This window comes from Benincasa hispida, chromosome 3, assembly GCF_027475165.1.
Source record: "Benincasa hispida cultivar pf3 chromosome 3, pf3_genome.v1.1, whole genome shotgun sequence".
Taxonomy (NCBI): Eukaryota; Viridiplantae; Streptophyta; class Magnoliopsida; order Cucurbitales; family Cucurbitaceae; genus Benincasa; species Benincasa hispida.
The window spans coordinates 58848908-58862102 of NC_143480.1; the positions used below are offsets into that span (position 1 = coordinate 58848908).

Sequence of the window (13195 nt, forward strand, 5' to 3'; positions counted from 1 at the left end):
TCATGTTAGTTGTCATATTTTTACAGATTGAGAAACTATTGCAAGAAAAATAGAAGTGAATGATGTCCTAAATTAGTAACTAATGGAGAAACTCCAGTTTGTTTCAGCCCCTTGTTTTCAGTTGTTTTAATTGAGAAACCACAAGTAGAGAAAGTTATTTTTCAATTTATATATAATATTTAAATACTATGTATTTTTTATATATTTTTTACTAGGAATATTGCCCATGTAGGAGGAGATTATTGTATCATATATACACTTTATTTATATAAAAATACAATGTACTTAGTTAGAAAGTTATCCAGTAGAGAGGATTATGTGTTTTTTATATATACAATGTGTTTGTTTGATAGATTATGCAAGTGTTCTCTGAATGAGTAGTGTTTGATAATGAAGATGTATTACAAGGTATTTACATGTAAGATTTAAGGAACATTTAAATTATTCTTAGCATGTGTTGTCAGAATGTCAATTGTTTATGGGTAGAAAGTATTTGTTAACACACACTTAGAGTCTAAATGTAAAACTTAATGAATATTCATAGAAGTTACTTAGAAACCCCAAACCCCCTCTTTTTTCGGTAGGGTGTATTTTCATGACTCAACAAGCATTTTAATAGTTAATCAAGTTCAGGTTATCTATATGGTTTCCTTTTCTAGTACATTGTATTTCAATATTTGTATAACCCAAACAAATATTTTAACAATCATATTTGCATGGCTAACTTGATCTGGTATGCAACATTATTTTTTATAGGTATTTGTTTTTTAAAGGAGATATAATGTATATGATATGATTTAAAAAGTTGATTAACTTGTTGCTTCCCATACTTATATTGGGTATTTTGTATTTTTTTAAAAAAGAAAACTAGTTTATTAAACTACTATATGAATTGGGATGTGTTTTCTTGGTTTTTAATCCAATTTTTTTTATTTATTATGATATATTGCTTTTAGTTTATTAGATTTATTTAAAAAATACATCATAATCATAGCAATTTGACATGAGAGGTAAATCTGACTATTTGTAGTTTTTAAAAAGTGATAGATTTAGTAATTTGACCATTTTTCCAAACTTAAATAGTTTTGGTCGTTTTTCAAAAAGATCTTTTTATTTGTCATTTATTCAGTCGATCCAAATAAAAATATAATTATAGTTAACATAAACATAACTCAATCACCTCATTTTGATCAAAGAATAGCTAAAAAAGTCCCAAATATACCTCAATACTTGGAATCTTTGCAAAATCTATTCATATTTACAAATGCATATACATACCTAAAAAAAGATGGGATTAATATGCAAATTATCAAGCTGAGACCAATGTCAGCTGTGATGGTTCATCATTTCACTTTTGGAACGAAATCAAACCAATTTTCTTGCTCTTGTTCGAGGAAATTATGACATAAGTAATTGAACTAATAGTCGAAATCGCCCAACTATTTATGCCTATCATAACATTCCCTGCATTCTTTTTAAAGTACAAAGTCTGAATTGGACCTACATGCTAAATAAAATCAATAGGTACATTTGAACCAATGTAAAGGCAAAGCACCCACATGCACTATAACAGTTAGGTTCCAATGTTATCAAGTAGATGCAAATAAAAAGTGAAATTAACCTTGAAATTAAATAAAGAGATATTTGGGCATAGAAATCAGACCCCTACAAAAAAATTGATTCCTCTAGAGCGCGCCCACCCCAAATAAATATTATCACCAAAATTCTGGAGGCAACCAAACAAGTATAATTGGAAGCCTACAACCCATCCACCATTCAATTCATTAAATGAAAACCAGTAGAAGAGATAGAAAGCCTCCCCAAAACTTAGTCAATTTCCATACCAGAAATTGCTTCATCTAAAATCATCTGTAGTTCCTTTGATCTTTGTCGGGTCAAGGCAACGCAATCCTGCAACCATGCCAGCCGCACAAAGATTAGAGCATGCATTCACTTGCCATTTAAATCATAATTTGCTCCTTGCAACTTTGACAAGTAAATCACAACTATGATATACTAGCTAGAGCATGTTTGAGAGATTTTAAAATAGTTAAAATGATTTTTGTCATGTTCAAAATCATTCTCAAACATGTCATGAATCATTCAAAATCAATTTAATGTTTGATTTTGCACTTTTAACACAATTTTCATGTAAAAAATATATATATATATATTGATGATTAAAACCTTGACAAAAGTATCGTTTCAAAATCACTCCCAAACACTACTCTAGTCAAAATATTAGTTTATGAAGGTAGATTCTAAAGCAAGATAAGCAAAAGAGATTTTAGGGCACGGATGGTATTAAAAAAAAGTGTTTCTTAAAAATTGAAGATGAGGATAATAATAACCGTTGAAATTAGGGTTTTGCGCTCTAGGGACAATTTTGTTCTTTTCATTGTACCCTAGGGTTTCCATGTTCTCTATTTAAGCTGTTGATCTGCTGTATTCTTTTGTATCAGTTTTCTAATAATAATTCTCTTATCCTGTGGTTTCTCTCCTTAATTAGGGGTTTCCACGTAAATTCATGGTGTGCTATTTTCTTTTCCCTACTCTATTTTTAATCATGGTATTCATGGAGACAAAACCTTGGCCACCATTGAGGAAAATCCAACAGGAGAATCCTAAACCAATAACCCAGATATAACCATAGTTATCCAAAAAGCCATTGACAGATACTTCCAAACCCTTCTTCCCCACTTCCATGAAGACTAGCCGCCACCGCCCTACCCACCGTCGGCCGTCCCCTTCGCAGACCCAACCACCAGCAAAAAAAACCTTCTCAAAAGTTGTCCGAACGCTACCCATCCGAACCAGCCGCATGCAGATGAAGATGGTCGCCCGATTCAAACACGCACAGATGAGGTCGACCAGCGACCGGCCACACGAAACCCGTCTGACCGGTCACAGACGCTGTCAACTGACGCTATGGAGTCCCGATCTGCTATGCCCAGCGTTGATTGGTCCAGATCCGCGGTGCCCGAGCCCCAATCTACTATACCCAGCGCTAATTGGTCCAGATCCATGATGCCCGGTGCCGATCAGTCAAGTTCCCATCCGTTGGGATTGCCGCCGGCCTTCTCCTCTCAGATCGATGCCTCATCCCAATCTTTGCCGCACCAAAGGACAGATGGAAGAAGTATGGGTATTTTCCAGCCGGGTATGAGCAACCAAATGGGGCAGTTTTCGCCGACCATGGATGAGTTTGGACTTATCATACCACTAAGACCAAGGAAATATAATCCAAGATGAAGTTAGCCAGTTGCAGTTGCAGATTAAATGACAGAACGAGATGTTTCAGCAGCAGCTTGCTGTTATTGGGGAAGCCATGGAATCGAAATCCAAGATCCAATCAGATCTGAATCCATACCCTGAAAACTCGGTAACTTCGTTCCCTACTTATCCCTCAAATTTATGTTCTGAAATTATAGACAATTCTTCTGGAATTATTATAGAGGAAAAGTTGAATGGTGATAATTACTTCTCTTGGTCCCAATCTATTAAAACGGCTCTTGACAGCCGTCACAAATTTGGATATCTGACAGGTGAAATACTGAAACCAAGGATCGGTGATCCCCAAGAGCGAATGTGGAAAGGAGAGGATTCTTTGTTGAGATCAATTTTGATTGGCAGTATGGAACCTCAAGTTGGAAAACCTTTATTGTATGCAGCTACAGCCCGTGATATTTGGGAGGCAGCCCAGAAACTCTACTCCAAGAGACAGAATGCCTCACGTTTATATACTCTATGTAAGCAGGTCCATGAATGCAAACAGGGAACGATGGACGTTACTGCTTACTTTAACAAGCTACCTCTGTTGTGGCAAGAGATGGATTTGTGTCGTGGAATGATTTGGAACTGTCCTTGTGGAGGAGTGTTACAGTATCAGTCTGAAGAAATGGATCGCGTGTATGACTTTCTTGCAGGACTCGACTCTAAATTTGATACAGTGCACAATCGTATATTGGGGACTAGACCTATACCATCCCTAATGGAAGTCTGTTCTGAAGTTCGCCTGGAGGAAGATAGGTCGAGGGCCATGAACAGTACACCTGTAACACCAACAGATTCCGCTGCCTTCAAAACATCAGGCCCTATACAAGATAAACAGAATAGTAAACCACCCCCAGTGTGCGAACATTGCAAAAAACCTTGGCACACTAAAGATCAGTGCTGGAAACTTCACGGTTGACCGCCAAGTGGTAAGAAACGACAACCAGGTCGAGCTCTTGTAGGTGAATCTATTACTGGAGATACTCAGACTCAGAACCAGGAAACTACTCAGAGCACTACTACAGTGGGTGTAAGTGCAATCGCCCATACAGGTACTTTTCACTCTTTTGGTCTTGTGAGTATAACTGGTAATAAAACGTGGATATTAGACTCAGGAGCCACAGATCACCTAACTGGCTTTTCTAATCAATTTTTATCTTATCAACCTGGTGCTGGAAATGAAAGAATCAGAATTGGAGATGGGTCCTTTGCTCCCGTTGCTGGAAAAGGACGAGTGTCACCCTTTGCCGGCCTAATACTCCAAGATGTGCTGCATGTGCCAAAAGTGTCTTACAATCTGTTATCTATTAGTAAACTTACAAAAGATTTGAAGTGTCGTGTTAGTTTCTCACCTGATGATGTTTTTCAAGATCTAACCTCGGGGATGACGATTGGCACTGCCCGGCATGACAGGGGACTCTATTTCCTTACCGAAGAAGCTTCATTTAGGATATGTGATAGGACTAGTTTGTTTTCTTCTCATTTTTCCATTTCTGAAACTGATTATATGTTGTGGCATTATCGCCTTGGCCATCCTAATTTCCAGTATATGAACTATTTGTTTCCTCATCTTTTTCGCAACATTAATATTTCTAAATTGAAATGTGATGTGTGTGTCTAGGCCAAACAGCCTCATGTTCCTTTCTCTTCTCAGCCCTATAAGCCCTCTAAGCCGTTTACTCTGTTCCATAGCGATGTCTGGGGACCTTCACCCGTCACTACCATAACTGGGAAGCGTTGGTTTGTAACTTTTATTGACGATCATAAGACTAACCTGGGTTTTCCTTCTGATAGATAAATCAGAAGTCACTTCAGTTTTCCAACAATTTTACAATTCTATAAAAACCCAGTTCAACACTAAAATCGCTATCCTCAGAAGTGATAATGGCCGAGAATACCTTAGTAACGCCTTACACAAATTCCTTATCTTCAAAGGTGTTGCCCATCAGAGTTCCTATGCGTACACTCCTCAACAAAATGGAGTGGCCGAACGGAAAAACCGTCACCTTGTTGAAGTTGCCCGCTCTCTTATGTTGTCAACCTCTCTTCCCACTTATTTGTAGGATGATGCTATCTTGACAGCAGCCCATTTAATAAACCGCATGTCATCCCGGGTCCTAAAATTCCAAACGCCATTAGATTTCTTCAAAGAGTCTTACCCAAATTCCAGACTTCTTTTTGATGTACCCCTTCGTGTCTTTGACTGTGTGGTGTTCATCCACACATGCGGACCTAACCGTACCAAGTTTAACCCTCGAGCACAAAAGTGCGTTTTTGTAGGGGACCCTCTACATCAGCATGGGTACAAGTGTTATCACCCCCCTTCCAGAAAATACTGTCTCTATGGATGTGACATTTCAACCATAGATTCCAGTACAAATGTTACTTTTTGTAGGGTACCCTCTACATCAGTGTCTCTATAAGGAGCATTCCAATGAAGAAACCAATTGGGGTCCCAGCCTGTCTGCCTTACCTGAACCTGAACCCATCCTTGATGTCAGTATCAGTACCAACGCACCTATCCTCCCAACTAAACAAGTCCCTTGGATCACATACTATAGAAAAAATCTCAGGAAGGAAATAGCGCCGCATGTTATCTCTCCGGCTCCAGTTCATGAGTCTGAATAGAGATCAATTCCAGGTACTAGTAGTCCTATCCCTGATCATGATAATAAATGTAATCAAACTGATGCTTGTGTTGAAAATGTTGAGAGCAAAAGCAGGGAAGATAATGCCAACAAGGATGTGATTGAGGTCAATGATGGTGTAGAGACATCTATGAGTGTGTGACTCCTGAGGACATGGTAGAACCTGGAAAAGAAGCTTCTCTTATTCCCGCTAGAAAAAATGTTGAGAGTGGGAAAATAACAGAATCGGAGGGAGAATGCAGTATGTCAGAAGAAAATAAAGATAGAGATGAATCCCTTGATCTTCCGATTGCCCTAAGAAAAGGTACGAGATCATGTACCAAATATCCGTTGCAGAGTTACTTGTCTTATAGTAATTTATCTCCTGAGTTCAAGGCCCTCACTACAAACCTAGACACAGTGGTGATACCAAACAGTATACACACAGCGTTGGAAAGCCCTGAATGGAAAGCCGCAGTTATGGAAGAAATGAGAGCTCTCGAGAAAAATCATACGTGGGATCAAGTCAATCTTCCAACTGACCATAAAGCAGACGGATGTAAATGGGTGTTCACAATAAAGTATAAGCCCGATGGAACTGTTGACAGATACAAAGCCAGATTAGTGGCTAGGGGTTTTACTCAGACGTTTGGGGTTGATTATTCAGAGATCCCAGTTGCAAAGCTAAACACAGTTCGAGTCCTTTCTATTGCAGTTAATAAGGATTGGCCCCTTCACTAACTTGATGTGAAGAATGCCTTTCTCTATGGAGAACTGGAGGAAGAAGTCTATATGAGTCCTCCCCCAAGATTTGAGAAACAGTTTGATCACCGAGTTTGTAGATTGAGAAAGTCCTTATATGGGCTAAAACAATCACCAAGAGCTTGGTTTGGCAGATTTACTATATTTGTAAAGTCGTAAGGATATAAACAAGATCATTCTGATCATACTTTGTTTACTAAAAGGTATGTATCCAGGAAAATCGCAGTTTTGATTGTTTATGTTGATGACATTGTTATTTCAGGTGATGATACCTCAGAGATTGACCAATTGAAGGCAAAGATGGCTGAGGAATTCGAGATCAAGGACCTTGGAAAACTAAGATATTTTCTCGAAATGGAAGTAACTCGATCAAGAGAAGGAATTTCAGTTTCCCAACGGAAGTATACTATGGACTTGCTCAAGGAAACAGGTATGACGGCCGCAAACCAGTTGATACCCCTATCGAAGCAAATGCAAAATTAAGTAACATGAGTAAAAGTGTTCCAGTGAGCAAAGAAAGATATCAGTGACTTGTTGGGAAATTAATATATCTATCTCATACTAGACCCAACATCTCTTATGCAGTAAGTATGGTAAGTCAGTTCATCACCATACAAAGAACACATGAGGGCAGTAGAGCGCATTTTGAGATATCTGAAAACCTCTCCAGGGAAAGGCTTGATGTTCAGAAAAATTGAAAAATGGTGTATCGAAACTTACGCCAATGCTGATTGGGCAGGATCTGTAGTAGACAGAAAATCAACATCAGGATATTGTACCTTTGTGTGGGGCAATCTTGTTACATGGAGAAGCAAAAAACAAGGTATCGTTGCCAAAAGCAATGCTGAGGCAGACTACAGGGCCATGAGTCTGGGAATCTGTGAAGAGATCTGGCTTGAAAAAGTTTTGAAAGACCTTGAGCAAGAGCATACCAGTCCAATAAAACTCTACTGTGATAATAAAACAGCCATAAGCATAGCAAACAACCCTGTTCAACATGACAAAACAAAGCATGTGTTCCTTATCAAGGAAAGACTCGATAGTGGCAACATTTGTGTTCCTTATATTCCATCCAATCAACAAATTACAGATGTCCTAACAAAGGGGCTTCCCATACAGTTGTTTGACGCATGTGTGAGCAAGTTGGAACTTATTGACATCTACGCCCCAACTTATAGGGGAGTGTTGAAATTAGGGTTTTGCGCTCTAGGGGCAATTTTGTCCTTTTAATTGTACCCTAGGGTTTCCCTGTTCTCTATTTAAGCTGTTGGTTTGCTGTATTCTTTTGTATCAGTTTTCTAATAATAATTCCCTTATCCCGTGGTTTTTCTTCCTAATTAGGGTTTTCCACGTAAATTCTTGGTGTGCTATTTTCTTTTCCCTAGTATATTTTTCATCAATAACAATACAACCACAAGTCAATTCATTACTTTAGTTGATTTGTTGAGTAAAGTACATATTAGGTAGTGGTCTCAAGCACTTTTTAATCTTATAATACTTTTAAATAATTAAATACTTAAAAAGTCCAGCTTGGTAACTAAAATTAAGCCTATAAACATCATTTTCAGCTCTAAATTTCTCATTTTGTTATCTACTTTCTACCAATATTTTCTAGAAACAAGCCAAGTTTTGAAAACTAAAAAGAACACTTTAAAAAAACACATTTTTGTTTTTGAAATTTGGCAAAGAATTCTTTTACTTAAGAAAGATAAAAATCGTGATAAGGAATTGATACGAAATAGAATTAATTTAAAAAAAAAAATTGGTTACTAAACCAGATCTAAATGATTGTTATAATCCAAGACCATATTGAAAATCCAACTAGCTTGACCAAACTTAAGACAGTGAAAGTGTTAATGACGAAATCCAGGGAACTAATCCATTCTCTTAAGGAAATTCCATCAATAAAGTTGTCAGAGAAAGGAAAGACCAACCTGAACAGCTGATGTATAAGCAAGAACGGATCCACCCGGTTTGTAGAAGGACACCAGTTGACCAGATGAATCCAAAACCACGGTTACAATAGTTTCCATGACAGATTCCTCCTCCGCAGTAGGGTCAGCCAAGATGTACTTCTTGTGGAGTAGGCATGTTAATGAGAAAGGAATAGAGTTCAATTTCAGTTTCCTTCTCTCTTTATTGACAGGTTCCTTCTCAAAGTTTTCTCCCCCCTCTTCCTCGGAGACAAATATTACTTTTCCATCATCATTTAGAGCAACAACAGGGATTCGCACTAAAAATATAAGGCAGGAAGGAGTTTAAAATATGGCTCAACAGAGAACAATGGTACTGATCGTTTTAAAGTAGTAAAGCCTACCAAGTTAACAAACAAGATAGAAAAGAAATCCCATATTAATATTTTTCAGCTTTTGAAGAGCAGTTATTAGATTTTTCAAAAAATAAAATAACCACTGATCATTGGGATGTTTCATAAACATAGGATCAACAGAAGATAACATGTTACGACTAGCGAGTTCAATTTTTTTCTTCTCTTTGATTAACTAGAGAAAATTACTGCAGGGAGGACAAAATAGTTTCATACAAAACCAAAGGAGTTAAATAAAGACCACAATTGGGCTACTCCATATGGATTAGGCATATACCCGTGTAATATTAAAAGCATAAATCATTGCAGCAGGAATTTTTCAAATGAAGTGAAAGTAAACAAAGAAGGATTGAGCTTAGCTCATGCCCTTACACCACACCCTGTTGGTGAGAGTCACACTCTAAACCCTGGAGGTCTAGAGGAGGAAAAAACCATAAAAAAGTGTTACGAGATTAACCAGAAGGCTAGGATGCATGGATATTATTATAGCTAAGGTAAAGTTTCATGTCAAACACATATCAGGCACCCAATACAAGCTAGCAAGTTCAAAAGAGAGTAGTTTATGTCCTTTTTTTTTTATGTACCTTCCATATTGTACTTTACCATGGCAGTTTGTTGACTAATTATCGTTTACTAAGTTTAGGGATCAACTAATATTATTTCTTTTTTTCTAACAAGAAACAACTTTGCAATGATTGAAGAAAAGAAACAAAATCCTCGAGGATAAGAACTCCCATTGGGAGTGAAGAGATCAAAGCCACCCCAGCCAACCTAAAAACATACAGCCAAAAAGTCAAAAAAGAGCTCCAAGAACAAAGGGAGCAATTGAAACAAAAACCCAGAAAAAGGAAAAGAAAACTCCACAAGGAAAGTGACAGCCGCAAACATCAAAGAGGAAAGAGGAGCTACACAAACAGGACAGGATCAAAGCACCATAGCCAACCAACAGTGCTAAAGAGCACTTCTAAAGGAAAGCCACCAAATTGAAGAACCAGCCAACAAAGCAGAAAGGAACAACAAAGCAATCAAAAGGGAACTCCAGCCAACAAAAATGACTTAGCAGCAGAAAGGTAATAAATTGACAGTGGCCCAGTAGAACCCCTAAAAAATAATCAAAACTGTCTTTTAGGCTTAATCTCAAAAAATATAATCCGGTTTCAGCACCAAATTGAAGGAGATTTTCCTTAATGGAGGGAGAATGAAAGCATCTACTTATATTATTTCATGATCATGTCATGAAATTATTTCTCTTCAAGTTTCTATACAAAAAGAATGGTTCACAGCATTGAAAAACTTGGTAGTCCAAGTATGGGGTCAAGTAAAGCACTAGTTGAGGCACTAGGATAAACTCTTCTTCCACAGTGAGTTTCAGCCAATTGTACTGGACCGCATATAGCGCCTTTGTCCACTTGAAAGTGTTACTTCATACGTGTAGTGTCGCAACAATTGAAGGAATGATGGAGCAGTTACAATGGTCCATCCAATTCTCCAATATACTGTCAACAGTAACTCTTTGCTAGCCTAAGTGTACGGTAATTGGTTAACCTAAGCTCCCACCCCCAGTCTCAAGGCTTCCTTTTCTTGTATTTGGATTTTGGATGAAAAGAAACCAAAAAATTTTGGGAGGATTTATTTGTGGTCAAGTAAAATTTACAACCTTTTCTTAGGTGCTTCATGCTTCTCACAAGAAATTTTTCTGTAGTCTTTTTAAAGTAAATTTACCATTGATATCTATGGTTGAAATTTCAAAAGTAATATTTTCGCATTAATATTTATTAGCAGTTGGTTGGCATAACAAATGAATGAGCTATGGTAATTCACATTCTTCTTTCTTTTCTTTTCTTTTCCCTTTTACAAGATTTAAATTTTTTATTGACGAAATGAAAAGAGACTAATTCTCAAAAGATCAAACTCCGCATAGAAGTAAATGAACAATTAAGAATGAAAACAAATAACTTACATAGGAAAGATTGAAACATTCCAATTCTCCTATAAAGAAAAGTCAGCAAATATCTTGGATAAAGAACACTAAGAAGTCTTTTAATATAGTGGATTCAAACGGTTACCTATAGCCAGATATGCGTGAGTGAAGGTCTTCTAGGGAAGGCTAAACGCAAGCTTAATTAAGAATTAGTCTCAAAAGGGAGACCATTGCTAGTAGCTAAATATATGTTGTTGTGTCTGCAGGATTGACACCATTGCTAGAAGTATATCAACCTTTAAGGAGTAGCCCTAAAGTTGTGAGTGATTAAGTATTTGTAATGTTTCTAAGAATCCATGATTTTAAGAAAGATTATTCTTATGCTAGCTATTTTACAAAGTAGTTTTTCCAAGCAAACTATGAGTTTATGTTTTCAAATGCATGCCATGTGTGAAAGAATGTTGTAAAACTATTTGTGTGTTCATGCTCAAAGCATGCATTAGAACCTTTAAAGACATGTTACTATGCATTTAGGTATACATGCGAGTAAGTCTTAGTATGACTGATGTTACTTCAGGCTCGATACTGAAGGACTTGGAGAAGGTATCCGAGCTATAGTACCTAAGGTATGATGGTACTTAGTTATAACCACGTGCACGTAGGTAATTAGACGTCGAGAGATTGAACAAAAGGGTTTTCTCTTGACTAAGGCTTGACGTTGGGATTTAACCATAATAGAGTTACTCTCAACTAAGGATCAGTTTAATGTTTTATGATGATAACAGCTTTACATGTTTAGCGCTTGGAAAGTTTACATTTCAATACAAGGTCATTGTAAAGACTAATGTTTCAGTATGATCTCTTTATTGAGACTTAAGCATGAGAACCCATTTTTCTTTCTTAAGTCACTCACTGGGCTAGTAGCTTACCCTGTTTTTAAATGTTCTCTTTCCCCAAGTAGCGGTCAAATCCCTCGAAGATAGCTCTGCATTTGCTCTGCCACATAAAATCAAGAGTTCTAGTAACCCGTCAGCTAGGTGGTTACTGTAAATATTTGTACACATGTTGTTGTTTATAGGGACTAAGTTTGAGGGTTGGGACTTATGAGACTTGTATTGTAAATTCTATAAATGTTTTGTGTTTAATGGTTAATGTTTGTTTGGCCATAGTGGCAGACCGCTGTGCATGAGATTGCATGTTGTTATCAAATTACTTAAATATGTTTAGTAGACAGTAAGTGTCATAAAAGGGTTGATAACTGCGGCAGCCATGTCCTTGCCTGAGCTAAGAGAATAGTCTGGGAGGGGGGTGTGACATTCTGAAAATCTATAATTTCCTCATCCTTCCACAATGAAAATAATGCTCCAAGAATGGTGTGAAACATCCCAAAATCTGGAAACTGAACCATTAAGTGAAGAAGCAATACCAAGTAACGAAGGAAAGCTAAGCCTTAAAGGCAAAAACACCAACCCAGTGACCATATGAAAAGAAAATCTGCGTAACATTTTCCTTGTAAGTAGCAGAAGAATTCACCTGCTTTGAAACTTTAGAAATACTAATCCAAGAGCTCTTAAGACTCATCAAATTTCTTTCAGCCGTAGGGCCAACCAAAGGAGTTAGTCCCATCACTAACAATCACCTTTCTCCCTCCATAAGAAGTGAGGCTCATTTATAAATCTCCAACTCCACTTGGCAAGAGTTGTGATATTTCTTCCTTTTAAAGCTCCAAATGGCTAAACCTCCATCCATCTTGAGATTTAGTGAAATAAAGTTCTATCTAACCAAATGGTTGATTTTACCACGCTCAAACCCTTCTCAAAAAAATTTATCATCATGTGTTTCAAATCCAAACCCACTTGTGAAGTCATAAGGAAGAGACATATAATATAATGGAATACAAGAAAGCACCTAATTACAATGAGCATCAAACGGCCTCCTCTTGATATTATGGTGGTTTACTTCAAGACATGATTACTAAATGTCCCTATAAATTTTGATAACAACAAAAGGAATCTAAAGAAGGAAAAAGAATCGGAAATGTAAAGCATTTAAAGCACAAAGTATCAATTTATGATCTGAAAAACTATTCTTAATGTTAACGAAGGACAAATGTCCCAGTATAACCAGCATTACTACAATAAGCATAACATCTACCAAATTATGCAGAAATATATCAAGTTGGGAACAAGTTGAGAGCCTGAAACCTCACAGTGAGAAAATGCGGCAGCTGCAGAAAGAAGTGCAGCATCAAAAAGAGATCCATCAGCATCCAAACAGTAAACGTCC

The 13195-nt window shown here is 37.1% G+C and overlaps 1 protein-coding gene across 7 annotated transcripts in view; it reads right to left on the reverse strand.

Annotated features, from left to right (window-relative positions):
• Positions 1–1598: 1598 nt before the first annotated feature.
• Positions 1599–13195, reverse strand: part of LOC120069453 (3'-5'-exoribonuclease family protein) — a 45999-nt gene continuing 34402 nt past the window's right edge. Inside the window, exons 7-10 of one of the 7 annotated variants that reach the window (XR_005479536.2) lie at positions 13119–13194; positions 8597–8895; positions 7442–7552; positions 1599–1911 (exon numbers count right to left, since the gene is read on the reverse strand). Coding sequence is in view for 4 of the 7 variants with exons in the window: in XM_039021216.2 (XP_038877144.1) it covers positions 7462–7650; positions 8597–8895; positions 13119–13194 (564 nt within the window). In the remaining 3 variants the exon portion in view is untranslated. Of the gene's footprint in view, positions 1912–7441; positions 7651–8596; positions 8896–13118; position 13195 lie in introns of those variants that run through there. The other 6 variants (XR_005479535.2, XM_039021216.2, XR_016528630.1 and 3 more) reach the window with 6 other exon arrangements.